The sequence below is a fragment of the Gracilinanus agilis genome, chromosome 2 (assembly GCF_016433145.1).
Source record: "Gracilinanus agilis isolate LMUSP501 chromosome 2, AgileGrace, whole genome shotgun sequence".
Classification (NCBI taxonomy): domain Eukaryota; kingdom Metazoa; phylum Chordata; class Mammalia; order Didelphimorphia; family Didelphidae; genus Gracilinanus; species Gracilinanus agilis.
The window spans coordinates 379,812,064-379,830,797 of NC_058131.1; the positions used below are offsets into that span (position 1 = coordinate 379,812,064).

The following is an 18,734-nucleotide window of genomic DNA, read 5'->3' on the forward strand; positions in this document are numbered from 1 at the left end:
GTGACTTCATAAAGCCTTCTCCTATGTAACATATCCTTCCCCTCTTCTGATTCTTATGGCTCCATTAGTACTACCCAGGACTTCCCACTGAATGAAATACCCATCCGGGTTGGTTCTGCTCACAAGAATCCCATGTTCCTCATACTTAACTCCAATAGCTATCAAATTTTTCCTTTATTTGTACCTGCTACCCTGTTCAATATGAACTTGTTCATTGGTAACAATAGCGTGTATTATTTTACCCTTCCCAAATGCATTTTAACAGGGAGCCTCCAGAAACACAAAACCTTAACCAAAAGCACTCACTTGAATGGCTCGAGGGTAGATATTATGATTTTACAGAAAAGAAACAGACAGAAATGTAAAGTCACTCACTTATACATTCATCACACAATGCATTCATCAGTACCAGAACAAGGACTAGTAGCCAGGTCTCCTGATTTGAGATCCACTTGTCTTTCCATGGGGACAAATCCTACTTTTGCCTAAAGATCAAAACACCAAATGAATCTTCTATCTGATTTAATCCCTCTGGTATATTTATCTTTCAGCCTCAACCTACTAGTCAAGATGACACTGTCAGTAGATTCTTCTTGGTTTCGCTGGCAAAGGAGAGCTAAAGACAGCTTCTCCCAGACACCTTCGGAATCTACCCCACTGCTGTCTGGAGCTAAAGAGAGACAGAGCTACAATCTAAGTCAACAACGGATTGTTTTTCCTAACAATAAGACATTTCACCAAGACTGGGCAAAGGTTTCCAAGTTTTACTCTGGCAACAGGATCCATACCACCAAATACACCCTATTCACTTTCCTACCCCGAAACCTCTTGGAGCAGTTTCACAGGTATGTAGCAGCTACTGTTATTAAGTAGTAGAAGATCAGGGGATCAGAGGTCTGGATTTGGAAGGAACTTCAAAGTTCATCTAGTCCAGCTCCCTCATTTTTCAAATGAAAGGACTGAGATCCAGACATATTACTTGTTTAGGGTTATACAAGTAGTGGCTTTCATTATTAGAAAAAAAAATTTTTAATCTGTTTTAGATAAAGATTAACCAATCTCTGGAAGGTTGTGAATAATTTTACAGAAATAGCTAGATCCAAAGTTAGGGAGGAACAACCTCCATTTATACATTTTTTTATTTGGAAATGTTCATATAGGCATAGAGTAATTGGATTTCAGACATTAGATATCCATTTATTATAAAACAAGAGACCTGGAAATTATTTACATGATGAAACAAGACTTCAGAACTTCAGTGGAATGAGCAGCATTTATGACACCACTTCAATAGTGATTTCAGTCTAAATATTTCCCCAGGATATCATCATCTCGAAATAAGAAATAGTCCTTGTCCTCTAGGACTACTAGAGTGCCACCATGTTCTGGAAGAAGAACTTTATCTCCAACTTTGTATTTTTTTTTAAATCATCATATTTGACAGAGGGATGATTTATTAGAAAGTTAAATTAAGAGGGACATTAGTCACCAGAAGGAATTTTATGACCATGAGTCAATACAACACCGGGGCAGATGGAATTTTATTGATTCATTTTTAAAACTCAATAGATCCTGCTCAGTTTTAGAAGAGATAAAAAGATAAACTTGCTGAGAATAAGCAGCTCTGGTTTAGGAATCAGGGATCACAAATATTACTCATTTTGGCCACTGACCACCTGGACTGCAGGCCAGTCATGAAATTATAGAATCTTGGAATTGAAAGAGATCCTAAACCATAATCTGCTAATCTACAACACAATATGGAAGCCCCTTATACAATAATCCCCAACAAGTGGTAATCTATCATCATCTTGAATGCCTCCAATGACAGGAAATCATCATTTTACAAGATGGTCCCTTCTATTAATGGGTGTCTAAGTATTAGAAAAGTCTCCCACACATTTCACTGAAATCTGCTTCTCTGTAACTACCTTTCACGGTTCTGCCCTCTAGAACACTACAGAATAAGTCTAATCTCCCTTCCCCTATCCTTCAGATATCTGAAGATATTTACCAAATCTTCTCCTAAGTCTAGTCCTCTCCCAGCTAAGTGTCCCAGGAAGCTTTATCCTTTCATGTCATGATTTTTTAGATCCCTCAGGATACCATTCTCTTCCCCCATCAGGCCAAACCCTACCAATGTTCCTTTTTCAATAAGGTGCCCTAGGGAAGACATGACATCCCAGATATGATCTGTTCAGTACAAAATGTAATTGAGACTATTAGATCCCTTCATCTAAATATCACATATTCTGTCAATGCATTAGCACTTTGAGCAACCACATTGCATTTTTGACTCCTGTTAACTTTGTGGTCAACCAGAAATTTGTGGTCAGCCAAAACCCACTGGACTCTTTAACATGCACAGCTGTTAAGACATGTTTTACCCAACTGTATTTAACTCCTCTAAGCTTCCAATATTTTCTTTTGAGAAAGGGGCATTAAAATGTCTGTCTCATCTACCTGACAGGATTTTTAAAATTAAATAATATGTGAAAGCTCTTTGAAAAATATAATGCAATTTGCAACTGCCAGGTGCTACTCTAAACCAGGAATAACCTGAGGCTCAGGAATTTGATTTTTAAAAATATTTTGATGACTCAACTATTTCAATGTAATTGGTTTCCTTTGCAATGCTATGTCTTTTATTTTAAGTATTTAAGAACATTAATTCAAGAAGGTATTTGTAGGCTTAACAAATTACCACAGAGAAACTATGACACAAAAATGGTTAAGAACACATTCTGAAGTTTCCCTTCATCCCTAAAATTCTCTGGTTCTAATCATAGTAGAGGATAAAGTCCAGAATTTAGAGCTAGGAGATCTGAATTTGAATTCTGCATCCCCAGCCTTATTAACTATGTGATCATAGAAAGGCTACTTAATCTCAAAGATTCCACTTCCTAATCCATAAAATGCATACAACATTAGCTACTGTGTTAAGGTTTGTTGAATCCTTTATAAATATTATCTCATTTTATCCTCACAATAACCCTTGGGAGTTAAATGGTATAATCATCTCCATTTTACAAATGAGAAAACTGAATCAGAAAGAGGGTCACACAGGTAGTATCTGAGGCTGGGTTTGAATTTGTGTCTTCCTGTCAACTCTATTAGCACTATGGCCCCTTGTTCCCTCTGTTTATATAATCACCCACAATCAACCTCATGGGGTTGTAAAGAAAGGTTTTGAAGACTTTAAAGCACTGTGCAAATGAGTTATTAATGTTATCGTTGTGAGAATATTATATTTGCTGGTACAGAGTCAAGAATAAGAGAAAAAAACAGAAAATATATTTTGTTCCCTGGGTACTTTGTTTGTTTGTTTGGGGGATTATTTCCTTCTGTTTTCCCTTCCAAGCCTGAATTCCAGCATCTCTTGGTCTTTTGCAGGTGGGCTAATCTCTATTTCCTCTTCCTGGTAATTCTAAACTGGATGCCACCTCTAGAAGTTTTCCACAGAGAAATCACCATGTTACCTTTGGTTCTTGTGCTGCTGATCATCATGGTAAAAGATGGCGTGGAAGACTATGAGAAATACCGATTTGACAGAGAGATTAACTCCTCCCATATTCAAATATATAAAAAGTAAGAGAAATATTGACTTATTTTCTTCAGTCATTTTAGCCATATCCACCCTTTTATAACCCCACTAAGGGTTTTCTTGGCAAAGGTACTGGGTAGTTCTCCATTTCCTTCTCTAGCTGATTTTATAGATAAGGAAACTGAGATAAATAGGACTAAGTGACTTGCCCAGTATTACACAACTACTAAGTGTCTGAGGCCAGATTTGAACTTGAGTCTCCTTGAGTACAGGGCCAACTCTGGATCCACTGTGCCACCAAAGCTGCCCATTTATTTTATCATCTCACAAAACAGGTCTTGCGTATGCAAACAAGAGACTGGCCTCTTTTGTGTTGTAATTTTCATACGTACAATTCATCCATAAAAATAGCAAATCCCATTGTTCTTTTCTTCAAAGCACCTGAATGAAGTACATCATGCAAGGATCCCTCTTTTATGCATGACAAAACTGAGATTGAGAGCAATTAAATGGCATACACCTGGTGTTTGAGGCAGGACTTACGATGGGAACTGAGCCAATGTTCTTGCCATACACCACACTAACTCTCTCCGTGCTGATACAAATACACTTAATAGCAATGTGAGACTCAATCACAAGCATTTATTAAGGGCCTACCTACTAGGAACTAGGCACTGGAGACGTGTTTATTAGAGCATACTGGTTTATTGTTAGTCTGAAGATTGAAAAGCAACATGGTGTAGTGACTAAGGATTCGTCCTTAGTGTCAGGAAGACTTGGGTTCAGATCCTACCTCCAACCCTCACTGTCTGTGTGACCCTGGAGGGCAAATCATTTAACTTCTCAGCATTCTCAATAACTCTCTAACCCTCTATGAAGCCAAAAAAAAGTATATAATGGACATAAGTCCATTGTAGAGAGTTTTCTCGATAGGGACTTCTGCATATCAACAAAATCACAGTGAAATACCTATCCAATTGAAGACTGGAAGCAAGGGGATGAAGAATAATCAAAGCACTGATTTATCATGTCCCTTAAGGTTTCCTAAAATTTTTTCTTATGATGACAAGCCTAAAAGGTAAGTAATGCTAATATTATGATACCCATTTTATACATTTGAAGAACCTAAGGCTCCAGAGAGGTTAGGTAAAGTTTCCAAGATCACACAGCTGGGATCAATAGTAACTCAGGGAGGCAGCCATTGAGAGAAGAAAGAGATTAGTCTTCCACTAAAGAGATTAGTCTTATAATTTTTAAAAAGACTATATAAAGACAGTCAGAGACAGACACATACACATACGTATATACCAATATTAAAAAAAAATATTTAAAAAAAGATGTAAGGCATATATACACATACACAAAAATACATACATATATTTATATATGAATATATACATGTATATACATGTCTATATATACATGTATATATATATCAATATATGTATATATACATGTATATGTATATACACACACCTATATGCCTATATTAAAAAGGCCTTAGATTCACACACACACACACACACACACACACACACACACACACTCACGCACTCCATATTACCAGCCCACCATATCCATCAAACAGTATGGGGGTAAATATTTCACCAACCTCCCTTTTGTAACTTCTTCCCCTCTTTAAATGATATTCATGATGTCCAAATTAAGGTGAAAGAGAAGAGAGGGGGAAGCTGGGTATCTCAGTGGATTGAGAGCCAGGCCTAGAGACGGGAGGTCCTAGGTTCAAATCTGGCCTCAGACACTTCCCAGCTATGTGACCCTGGGCAAGTCACTTGACCCCCATTGCCCATCCTTACCACTCTTCCACCTATGAGCCAATACACAGAAGTTAAAGGTTTAAAAAAAAAGAAAGAGAAGAGAGAGAAAGAAATATGAACCCAATGTAACATTTGTCTTGTCCCCAAACCCTACTTATGGACAGCCCTGACAGAAATTATAATTGTTCATGTGTGTTTATGAGCATGTATTTTTGCCTTAGAGCTATCATCAACACCTCAAACATTCAGAAATATCAGAGAGTAAATGAAGAATTTTGGATAAGATCTTCCAAATGATATGTAAAAATTGTGTTATGCCCCTACTTTCATAGGAAAACACAGTAGGGAAACAAGAACCATCTGCTTGGGCATCTGTTCCCCAGATCCCTGGGCCATAAGAGACAGAAATTATTATAAGTATTAGCATTGAGGGATGTGGCTTTCAGGTTCACCCAAGACTCTAATGCCAAATTGATGCTGAGTTTGGGGAGAGAGTATTATTATTGTTATAAAATATTCATATCCCAGAAATAGCGGATTGACAAATTATCAAGAATTAGTCATATTCACCACGCCTTGCTAATTATGCAATGACAGGAGAAGAAGAGCATACAGATAACTGATATGCACAAATAATCCAAAAACTACAGGAAGAGCTAAGCTTCTAGCCTATTCAGTCATATGTAAAAGAGTGTTTTGGATTCTTTTCTAAAAGAAAATAATAGGGTTATAGGATTTAGATCTGGAATAAAATTGTAATTGTTCTTTCAGGGGAAGAACAGGTAGGAGAGAAGAAAGGGCAGGGAATTAGCTGTGTCATTATTTATGTGGCCCTATATGAAACCAGGGAATTGGATACAAGATCTGGAGGAGCTTAAAAGGGAATTTAAAAATCAAATAATATAGTTTGAACAAAAAATGACAAAAGGAAAATAGTAGCCTAAAAAACAAAACAGGTCATCTGAGAACAGAGGCACAGGCATTGAAAGCCAGAATTGACCTGCTGGAAAATGATGCAAAAAAATTGGAAGAAGAGAATGAAAGAATGTACCAAATGGAAAAGGAGAATGAAAAGGTTGGGGAAAAAATCCATCCTTTAAAAATTAGAATTGGGTAGTAATGACTTCATGAGACACCAAGACAAATTAAAACAAAATCAAAAGAATGAAAAAATCGAGGATAATACGAGACACCTCATTGAAAAAACAAATAATCTCAAGATCCAGGAGAGACAATTTAAGGATTATTGGACTACCCAAAAGTCATAACCAAAAAAAAATCCCTAGACATCATATTACAGGAAATTATTCAAGAAAACTGCCTGCATATTCTTGAACAAGAGGGCAAAACAGAGATTGAAAGAATCCACAGATCACTTCCTGCATTAAATCCCCAAATGACAACTCCCAGGCATGTTATAACCAAGCTCAAGAACTCACAGGCCAAGGAGAAGATACTACAAACTGCTAGAAAGAAAATATTCCGGTATCTTGGAGCCCCAATTAGGATGACACAGGATCGGGCAACACCCATACTGAAGACTTGGAAGGCATAGAATATGATATTCCAGAAGGCAAGGGAACAGGGTCTACAACCAAGAATCAACTACCCATCAAAACTGACTATATTCTTTCAGGGGAAAGTATGGTCATTTAATAAAATAGAATATTTCCAAGCATTCCTGAAAAAAAAAAAAGACCAGACTTAAACAGAACATTTGATGCCCAAATACATAATTCTGGAGAAGGATAAAAAGGTAAATAGGAAAAAGAAAAAATTTAAGAGTATCAATAAGATCAAATGGCATGTATTCCTATATGGAAAGATGATATCTGTATCTCTTACAAATTGTTCTCATTATCATAGTAGCTAAAAGAAGTAGACATATAAGGTATGGTGGTGAGCTGTTTAGGATGATATGTCAAAAATATATTAAAAACTAGGGTTAAAAAAAGAGGATAATGCTAAGATAAATGGGAAAAGAGACAAAATGGGGTAAAATATATTACATAAAGAAGCATGCCACAATTTGGGAGGGAGAAGGGGGAAGACCAACACAATGGAAGGGAGGGAAAGGTAACAAACCTAATTCTCATTGGAATTGACTTAGAGAGGGAAGAACAGTCAGATCAATTAGGGTACAGTATTGTCTCTTGCCCTATAGAGAAGTAGAAGGGTGATAGGTAATGGGGGGTTGGAGGGGAGGCAAGTAAAACAAGGGAGAGAGAGATTGGTGGGAGGAGGGGGCATTCAAAAGGCCCTATAGTAAGAGGGGAATAGGAAGGGAGGCAGTATGAAGGGGAGTAATATAAGGGAGAGGAAAGAGAGGAGAATGAATTACAGTGAAACACTGGAGGAGAGGGTAAGACGGAAAGGAGAAAGGTTAGGATTAAAGGACAAAGTCAAAATGGAGGGGAATACACCAACAATAAGCGTAACTGTGCATTTGAATGGGATGAACTCACCCAAAAAAGCAGATAGCAGAATGGATTAAAAACCAGAATCCTACCCTATGTTGTCTACAAGAAACACATTTGAAGCAAGTAGACACATATAGGGTAAAGGTAAGAGGCTAGAGCAGAATCTATTGGGCTACAACTGAGACAAAGAAGGCAGGAGTAGCAGCGATCATGATCTCAGACAAAGCAAAATTAAACATAGATTTGATTAAAAGATATAATGATGGTAATTAAATCTTGATTAAAAAGGAGTATAAATAATGAAGATATATCAGAACTCAACATATATGCACTAAATGGTATAGCATCCAGATTTTTAAAGGAGCTTAAGGAGGAAATAGATAGTAAAACCATATTAGTGGGGAACCTCAACCTTCCCCTGTCAGAACTAGATAAATTGAAGCAAAAAATAAATAAGAAAAAAGTAAGAGAAGTGAATGAAATGTTAGAAAAATTAAAGCTAATAGATATCTGGAGAAAATTGAATAAGGATAAAAAGGAATATACCTTCTTTTCAGCAGCATCATGGTACATATACAAAGACTGGCCATATACTAGGGATAAAAACATCACAAATAAATGTAGAAAAGCAGAAAAATAAATGCAATTTTTTTTCAGATCATAAGATGATAAAAATCATAATTAATAAGGGCTAATGGAGGAATTTAAAATTAACTGGAAACTTAATAATCTAATTCTTCAAAACTGGTAGGTCAAAGAACAAATCATAGAAAAAATTGCTGATTCCATTGAAGAGAATGACAATGAGGAGATGACATATCAAAATCTATGGGATATAGCCAAAGAAGTACTGAGGGGAAATTTTATATCCCTAAGTGCCTATATCAACAAAAAAAGAGATCAATGAATTTGACATGCAACTTAAAAAACTAGAAAGAGAACAAATTAAATCCCCAGATAAAAACTAAATTGGAAATCCTAAAAATCAAAGGAGAAATTAATAAAATTGAAAGTAAAAGAACTATTGAACTAATAAATAAGACTAGGAGCTGGTACTTTGAAAAGACAAATAACATAGGTAAAGTACTGGTTAATCTAATAAAAAGAAAAGAATAAAATTAATAGTATCAAAGATGAAAAGGATGATCTCACCTCTAATGAAGAGGAAATTAAGATAATTATTAAGAGGTATTTTTCCCAATTATATGACAATAAATATGACATCTAGGTGAAATGGGTGAATATTTATCAAAATATAAATTGTCTAGATAAACAAAAGAGGAAATAGAATGCTTAAATAATCCCATATCAGAAAAAAATAATTGAACAAACCATCAAGGAACTCCCTAAGAAAAAATCCTCAGGACCAGATGAACTTACAAGTGAATTCTATCAAACATTTGAAGAACAACTAATCCCAAAACCATACAAACTATTTGACAAAATAAGCAAAGAAGGAGTCTTACCAAATTCTTTTTATGATACAAATATGGTACTGATTCCCAAGCCAGGCAGACCAATAACAGAGAAAAAAAAACAACAGACCAATCTTCTTAATGAATATAGATGCAATAATCTTAAATAAAATACTAGCTAAAAGACTACAGCAAGTTATCACAAGGATTATTCACTATGACCAGGTGGGATTTATACCAGGAATGTAAAGTTGGTTCAATATTAGGAAAACTAGCCACATAATTGACCATATCAACAATCAAACTAATAGAAATCACATGATTATCTCAATAGATGCAGAAAAAGCCTCTGACAAACTACAACACCCATTCCTATTGTAAACACCAGAAAGTATAGTAATAAAAGGGCCTTTCCTCAAAATAATAAGCAGAATTTATTTAAAACCATCAGCAAGTAATATCTACAATAGGGATAATTTAGAAGACTTCCCAATAAGATCAGGAGTGAAGCAGGGATGCCCATTATCACCTCTATTATTTAACATTGTACTAGAAAATGCTAGCAATAGCAATTAGAAAAGAAAAAGAAATTGAAGGAATCAAAGTAGGCAATGAGGAAACTAAACTATCACTCTTTGCAGATGAGATGATGGTATAGTTAGAGAATTTGAGAAAATTAACTAAAAAGCTAGTGGGAATAATTAATAACTTTAGCAAAGTAGCAGGGTACAAAATTACCCACATAAATTGTCAGCATTTCTATATATTTCCAACAAAACTCAGCAGCAAGAGTTAGAAAGAGAAACTTTACTTAAAATCACTCTATACCAATGATGGGCAAACTTTTTAAAGAGGGGGCCAAAGGAAAGGAAATGTTCGCCTGTCAGTCTGTTTCTAAGGGAACTCTTTTGAAGTTTCATTGTATTGTATCATAATCATTGTATTCGTCAGATTATGAATAATGTAGCGCTGCCTGATAGAACATTTCAGGGGGCTGCATCTGGCCTGCAAGCTGTAGTTTGCCCATCACTGCTCTAGACAAAATAAAATATCTGGAAATCTATTTGCCAAGACAAATTCAGGAATTATATGACCATAACCAAAAACACTTTTCACAAAAATAAAACTAGATCTAAACAATTGGAAAAACATTAATTGCTCATGGGTAGGATGAGCTAATATGATAAAATGACAACCCTACCTAAATTAATTTACTTATTCAGTGCCATACCTATCAAATTACAAAAAACTTTCTTATAGAATTAGAAAAAATTATAACAAAGTTCATCTGGAAAAACAAAGGATCAAGAATATCAAGGGAACTAATGAAAAAGCATGTGAAGGATGGAGGCCTAGCAGTACTAGATCTTAAACTATATGATAAAGCAGTGATCATCAGAACACTCTGGTACGGGCTAAGAGATAGAAGGGTGGGCCAATGAAATAGACTTAGGGTAAATAAACATTCAATAAACACAAAGATTCCAGCTTCTGGGACAAGAACCCACTATTTGACAAAAACTGCTTGGAAAATTGGAAAACAGTATTGGAGAACTTGGGTTTAGATCAACATCTCACACCCTGTCAAGATAAATTCAAAATGGATAAATGACTTAAATATAAAGAGGGAAATTGTAAGTTAATTAGGTTAACATAGAATAGTATAACTGTAAGATCTATGGAAAAGGAAGGAATTTAAGACTAAGCAAGAGTTAGAGAATATTAAAAAATATAAAATGAATAAATTTGATTATATTAAATTAAAAGGTTTTTGTACAAACAAAACCAATACAACCAAAATTAGAAGGGAAGCAACAAACTGGGGGAAAATTTTTTATAATAAAAACTTCTGACAAAGGTCAAATTTCTCAAATTTATAAGGAAATAAGTCATTTGTACAAGAAATCAAGCCATTCCCCAATTGGCAAATGGTCAAGGGACATGAATAGGTAGTTTTCAGATGAAGAAATCAAAACAATCGATAATCACATGAAACAGTGTTCTAAATCCCTCCTAATAGAGAAATGCAAATCAAAACAACTCTGAAGTACCACCTCACACCCAGCAGATTGACCAATATGACTATAAAGGAAAATAATATATGTTGGAGGGGATATGGCAAAATTGGGACACTAATGCATTGCTGGTAGAGTTGTAAATTAATCCAACCATTCTGGAAGGCAATTTGGAATAATGCCCAAAGGGCTTTAAAAGATTGCATGCCCTTTAATCCAGCAATACCACTACTAGGGTTGTACCCCAAAGATGTAATAATGAAAAATGTTTGTACAAAAATATTCATAGTTACACTCTTTGTGGTGACAAAATTAGAAAATGAGGGGTTGTCCCTCATTCTATATGAACTGGAAGAACCTCAAAGAACTGATGCAGAGTGAAATGAGCAGAACCAAGAGAACATTATAAACAGAAAGTGAAACATTGTGGAACAATCCAATATAATGGGATTTGCTACCAGTAGTAATACAGTAATCCAGGACATTCCTGAGGGACTTATGAGAAAGAATGCTATCTAAGTCGAGAGAAAGAACTGTGGGAGTAGAAACACAGAAGAAAAACATGTGACTTATCACTTATCAATTGTTTATATGATTTGGGGTTTTGGTTTTAAAAGATTGCTCTATTGCAAAAACAAACAATATGGAAATAGGTATCAAGTAATAACATTTGTATAACCCATTAGAATTGTTTGTCCACTCTGGGAGTGGGGAGGGAAGAGGGGAGGGAAAAAAATGAATCATGGAAACATGGAAAAATATTTTTTTAAAAATAAAAATTTTTAACAAAAAAAACTACACATGACAATATTCTTTATAGAACTGCTATATCATTTTTTCTTATGAACCCATATCTCTCCCGTACTAAATCAGAAAGTTAATTTTTTAACCAAGGTGTAAGATCTTACATTGACTTTAACTTCATCATATTTAGATTCATGTCATCATAGACTTAAACTTTTTCTTTTCTTATGCCCTTCATCTTTTTGGACTCACTGAAACCTGGATCCCTACTAATGAGTTTCCTTGGCCACCCTTTCTAGCACTGGCTACAGGTTCACTCTTACTCCACTCTCTACCTCATTTCCCTGGCTCCATTTTGACCTGTTCTGAAACACTTCATTTCTGCACTGTCTCTTCTCAACTCCCTTGCCACTTGATCCTATCCAACATCTTGCTTTGCCAAACCTCAGCCTTGGATTAATCCCACCATCTGCTCTCTTCACTTCTACTCATATGCTGCTGAATAAAGCTGGAGAAAACCATGGAACCATGTTGACTGGTTCAAAAGAGTTAGGGGACTTATAAATTCCTTGCTCCCCACTGCCATTTCCAGGCTCTCCCTCTACCACCATCAATCAATAACCATCCCTCCTTTGAAGTTTAGTCAATCCATATTCATCATCCAATCAAGATTCTAGTAGTCATTGTATATAGCCTTCCTGCCCAGTCTCTTTCCTTCCTCAATGAGTTCAGTGCCTAGTTCATAGTCATTCCTCCATATCTCCTGCTCTCATACTAAGAGACTTTAATGTACATACTAATAGTTCTTCAAACATCCCTACCTTCAAATTCCTTAACTTATTAATTTCCTATGACCTACTACTCCTCTTCCCCTCAGTTACATATGAAAACACCTTGGTCTTGGCATCACCCACAAATGTTCCATATGCCTAGATATGAATTCTGAAATCCCTTCATCTGATCACAGACTGTTGTCAATTTCTGCCTTGCAACCCCATGCCATGTTCTTTATCCTCACCACATCCTCCATTTCCTCTAACCCTCAGTTCTTTCCTTGGCCATCACCTTGAAACTGGCTGTTTTCTTCTCTTTCCCATCTGGACCCATTGGTGAAGCATTTATCTTCTGTGTGGTCTTCTCTCAACTCCCTTGCCACTTGATCCTATCCAATGTCTTGCTTTGCTAAACCTCAGCCTTGGATAACTCCTATTATCTGCTCCTTCACTCCCTCTCATATGCTGCTGAATAAAACTGGAGAAAATCATGAAACCATGATGACTGGGTCCACTACAGATTTGTTATATAATCTGAACTGGGCCCTCATTAGGGAAAAGCAACCCTTTTATACCTCCCTAATCTATTCATTGTCCCATTCACCATAGCTGCTTTTCCAAACCTTTTCATCCTTCCTCAAACCTCACTCTCTCAGCCCAGAACTCTGCTTCATATTTCATGAAGAATTTGAGGCAGTTCTCAATAGTTCACTCCTCTAATATTTCCCTCCTCTTACATCACCCAGATGCCTTCTGCCACTATTTCTTCCCTCACACTTATTAAACATGAACAGGTGGCCCTTCTTGCCAAGGCAACCCCTCTATATGTACAAATAATATGATTCTATCCCATTTCCTCCAGCAAATCATGTCTACTCTCTCAAAAACCTTTAATCATTCTCCACCTACTATCAGACCATATTATACCCTCTAACCTCCCTCTCCTCCCCCTCCTCCTCTAGTTAATAAATTCTAGTGGCTCCCCATTCCCTACAGGATCAAATAGAAAATCTTCTGTTTGGCTTTTAAAGCCCTTTATAACCTGTACTTGAGCCCACACCTTTCCATTCTTCTTACACCCACACACATACTTAGTGAGCCAGTGACTCTGTCTCTTTATGGGTTCTTCATGTAAAACACTCAGGCTGTAGACTGTGAGCATTTTCACTGACTGTTCCCCCAAACCTAGAATTCTCACCCTCCTTATCTCTATTTCTAAGCTTCCTGGGCTTCCTTCAAATTTCAGTTGAAGACCTCTCTTTCCAAGTCCTCCTTAATCTTGGTGCTTTCTCTCTGAGACTCTCCCCAGTTTACCCAGGCTTTATCTTGTTTGTTCAGACTTGCATATTATTTCCTTCATTAGACTGTGAACTCCTTGAGAGCAGAGATAGGGTACCTGACACATAGTATGGCATAACAAATGCTAAATGATTTGGCTTCGTTTGATGTTTTAGTCATTGGGAGGAATTGTTGTTCTGTCTTTTCAGATGTATCTGACTCTTTGTGTCCCCATTTGGGATTTTCTTAGTAAAATTACTGGAGTGGTTTGCTATTTCCTTCTTCAGCTCCTTTTACACATTGAGGAAACTGAGGCAAACAGAGTTAAGTGACTTGACATGGGTAATAGTAAATGTCTGAGGTTGGATATGGGTTAGATCTTCCTTTATTTCCCCTGAGCCATCTAACCTGTCCCATCCCAAAAGTTACCTTTTCTTTATCCTTTGAGTGCATGGCTTATTTCTAGAGCTTAACCAGGCAGGCTTTAGGACCCAGAGTCATCTCACCTGCAAGGATGACTAGGTGAAAGGCAAAGATATCTGTGGGTGACGGCATTTCAACAGGTGGAGAAGGAAGCAACAAGGTTGGACACACGCCTCTTCCCTAGATCAGCTTTTGTACTCACTTGATCTGGATATTTTCCTTCCACTATTTACCACTCCTAGCCCCCGTTTTGATTATCAGTTTGGGAAAGGAAACAGAAGACCCTGCCCCAGAGAAGGGAGAAAAAAGATGTCTGGATCATCTGCTGAATAATGGAGCAGCTCAAAAAAAACCTTTTTTACCGGAAAATAAAGTGCCATGGCTTGGCTATTTCTGAGACTCGGGAGAGGGCAGAGATGAAAAAAGAAGGAAGAAAAAAGAAGAGGAAAGAGGAAAGAAAGTATATTGTGGTCTCTAACCTCCCCTTTGAAGGAAGACCCCAAAAAGAAAACCCCAATCAACAATATAAAAGAAACCAAATAAAGACAACCAAATACACCTTGCTGTCCTTCCTACCCAAGAACATGCTTGAGCAATTACATCGGTTTGCCAATCTCTATTTTGTGGCCATTGCAGTCCTGAATTTTTTCCCAGTAGTTAATGCTTTTCAACCAGCTGTAGGCCTGATTCCCATCTGCATCATCCTGGTGGTCACTGCCTTGAAGGATGCCTGGGAAGATCTTCGGAGATACAAGTCAGATAAGATGATCAATAATCAACACTGCTTCATCTACAACAGGTAAAGAAAACAATTCATGGAGGACTAGATAGACCTTCATTTTGTGGGGGAAGGGAAAGAACTGTTTTGGAAAATAAGCAAGTATTAATACCATTAATTTTCATGGTTATTCTGTTAAATCCACAACATTGGGAATGCAAGGCTAAAACTACTATGGAAAGGCTAAGCCAATGTTGGATGTACTCTGAAATTTATAATGGTGGCAGATAGAGGGGATGTCCCTGCATTGTTTAAAAAACAAAAAAACTTTGTTCAGTGAAATCTGCTCAACATTTAAGTATTTATGTAAATGTTGACCCCTTCAGAGGTCAATGCAAGAATTTTCACACCAGGGTTGTTTAGACAGGCCCTGATGGGCACACACAAAAAAAGGATAATAATTCTCTTCAGCAAGAATGAACAATAAAAACTCAAAGCAGCTTTTAGTACCACACTCTAATTTCTCAAAGGCTGATCTTACATTAACCCTTTTTCAATATTGTCCTATGTCTACAAGGGAGTCAGCAGAGTGTAGGAGGAAGAACCCTGAGAGACAGTCTGGATAGGGATAAAAAGTCATGAAAATTTGAGTGAAAGCCCAGCTTAGATGTATTCTGTCTTTGTGGCCTTAAGAAAAACCACCACCAAACTTCTTTTCCTGGGCAAGTCTTTAAGACTGTAAGTTCCAGAACAGGAACTCATTTGCCTTATTAGAGAGAGTTTCCTCACCAGGAGTTCCCTATACTATTAAAACCATAGTTCTGAACTAAAAGGGGGTTTGGGGAGGAAAGGTAGCAGCATTGAACTAGAATCAGAAAACCTGAGAGATAATATAGCATAGTAAATAGTGTTGAACATAAAACCAGGAAAACTGTCAGGTAGACAAATATTACCAGCATTAACCGTATGAAAGTGAGCAAGTCACATAACTTCTCTGGGCCTCAGTTTTTTCTTTTGTAAAATAAGCATGTTGGACTAGATAATACCTACAATCTCACCAAGAAAATTTGAGTTTATTTAGAAACTTCTTATTGTATGGCCCTGGCAAGTCATTTAACTTCTGTTTATCTCAGTTTCCTCATCTGTAAATGGGGATAATAACAGCCCTACATCCCACGGTTGCAGTGCAGATCAAATGAGATAATAATTGTAAAGTACTTAGTACAGTGCCTGGTACATAGTGCTATATAAATGTTAATGACATTATTATTATCTCTCAGGTGTAAAAAGTTATATAATTCTATTTTTACATGCATTACAGTCAAAATCTGTGGCAAGAAGTCTCTAGAGGACTATCTCAGGGATCTCGAGTTGGCCCTTTGATATTTAACATGTTTATCAGGGACTTGGATAAAAACCTAGAAGGCATGCTTCTCAGATTTGCAGAAGGCATACACTTGTAAGGTTAGCCACCAAATAGATGACAAAGTTGGGATCCAAAAAGATCTTGAGAGGCTAGTGGATTAGACCGAATCTAAGTAGATGAAATTCAGTAGGCGTAAATGTAAAATTTTATGCTTCAGCATGTACATTCAGTTTCATAAATACAAATGAAAGAGAAATAGATATTTTTCTGAAAAAATGCAGTGCAATATGAGTCATTAGGGTGAGGGGGCAGCCCCCCGAAAAAACCAATAAGCCATAACTTCCTAGGACACTGTTAGTTCTCAGGTACTCAGCATTCAGCAGACCTTATCTTGAGTATTATGTTCAGTTCCAGACATCAGGTCATTGGGAGGTGAACAGTGCCTGAAGGAGGTCAATGAGGATGGTCAGTCATTAAAAAAAAAATTTAAGAAATTGGAAACAGTTGGCCTAGGAGTGTCACATAATTGCTGTCTTCATGTGGAAGAAAGATCAGATTTGTTCTATTTGTCTCAAGAGGTCAGAACCAGGGGTATCATATAGACATTTTGTAAGAAATCAAAATGAGGTCCAATATCAGAAAAAGTTTCCTCATAATGGCAGTTATCCAAAATTAGATGGAATTCCTCAAGAGGAGGCAGGCTTCCCCTCTTTTGTGATCTTAAAGCAAATGGAAAATGACCACTTACTTGCCTGATACATTATGGTGAGAATTCTTTTTGTGTGGGGGTTGTAATAGAGGCCACCAAAGTCCTTCTAACTCAAATTCTGGGGTTCTATGAAGCCAGTGTACACTTTGTTTTGAACCAGCTCCATTAGGTGAATGGCTGAACCAAATATCTGTCTGATAGAAGGTATAGGGATTCATATACAGGACTTATTATTCTTCCTTAGTCCAAGAGAAAGAGATGGGATTAATTGAGATTGACCCAAGTTTGTGGTAGCTCATGATGTCCCAAACACAATGTAAAAACTGTTTCAGCCTTATGAGAAAAAATATAGGGAGGGATAATCTTTTGGCAGTGGCAAAAATGGATGATTCTGTAGATGGCAAGGGGAAGATGTGATTTCTTGGCAAGTAAAGGTAATCATCATCCCAAAGAAGAAATAGTATATTTCCCACAATACCTTTGCAACCTTTAACCTTATCAGAAATTCTTTATCTAGTGTTGGCAGAAATGGAAATACTTGAGTTATAAAAATATCTCCTTTCCCCAGCATGCTATTACTGAGGTTCAAGATGTATAATACCAATAACTGATAGGCTGCTTGCTAGTGTTGGTAGACAATGAGTCACTTGCCTTTGTGGAAAAACTCCAAAGGGTCTTGCTACTACCAAAGGGCTATACCAGGATGACTCCTGATGAATTTCTTTATAAAATAAAATATAAGTAGCTTAGTGCTTGGTTTACGAATATCCCCTAAAACAAACTCCAGGCCAGCTTTCTGGCACTATCCTATATTCCCAGTCTCCTTTGTTTCCCATCTAGGATACAGGATAGGAAGAATACTATATCTTTTTAAAAAAAAAAAAAAAGAAGAAGAAGAAAGACAAAACAGATTGTTTTCTTGGCAGTTGTGTCTGATTCCTTTGAGGGTTGACAGTTTTACTGAGTATCTAGAGGTGAAATATGTTGCTGTCTAACATTTGGTTAAGGAACAATAGAGAAAGAAGTAACTGCTGATATATGATCACTTCACTTTCAAGAATGTTTTTAAAGCGATGTTTGTCTTCCTTTTTTCCCTTCTGTGAATTTAATTTCTTTTACTTCTTTCTTTCCTTGATTTTATGTTAATGAAAGAGACATGGTTGAAGTGAAAAGTGAAATAAGTTTACTTCTCTGTGAAAGATATTTCTCAACTCTCAATTAGATTTGCTCCATCTTTTTGTTTAAGAACCTGTAAATCAGAGGCAACCTGCCCTGTCCTTAACACCCCCAGGTATGGTCAGAATCAGATTAAAATAAAATTGGGAAATATTTTTAAAAATAAATAAAAATACAATAAACATGGATAATGTATAGCTTTCTAAGTCCAATATGCAACCATAGCGATGCTTGTGTATCATTTGGCCACCTCTATTTCTATTTAAGTTTTATACTAGTGATTTAAACTATGTGGCCTCCTTTCTGAATGGCAGTTATTTACTGTTGCTCATAGCAAACATCCTATGTCTTAGATGCTTCTTACATCAAGCATGT

General features: G+C 36.6%; 1 protein-coding gene across 1 annotated transcript in view; it reads left to right on the top strand.

Annotated features, from left to right (window-relative positions):
- Positions 1 to 558: 558 nt before the first annotated feature.
- Positions 559 to 18,734, top strand: part of ATP10B (ATPase phospholipid transporting 10B (putative)) — a 158,731-nt gene continuing 140,555 nt past the window's right edge. The window contains exons 1-2 of the mRNA XM_044659845.1: positions 559 to 845; positions 3,394 to 3,588. Coding sequence (XP_044515780.1) covers positions 571 to 845; positions 3,394 to 3,588 — 470 coding nt within the window. The 5' untranslated portion in view covers positions 559 to 570. The remainder of the gene's footprint in view (positions 846 to 3,393; positions 3,589 to 18,734) is intronic.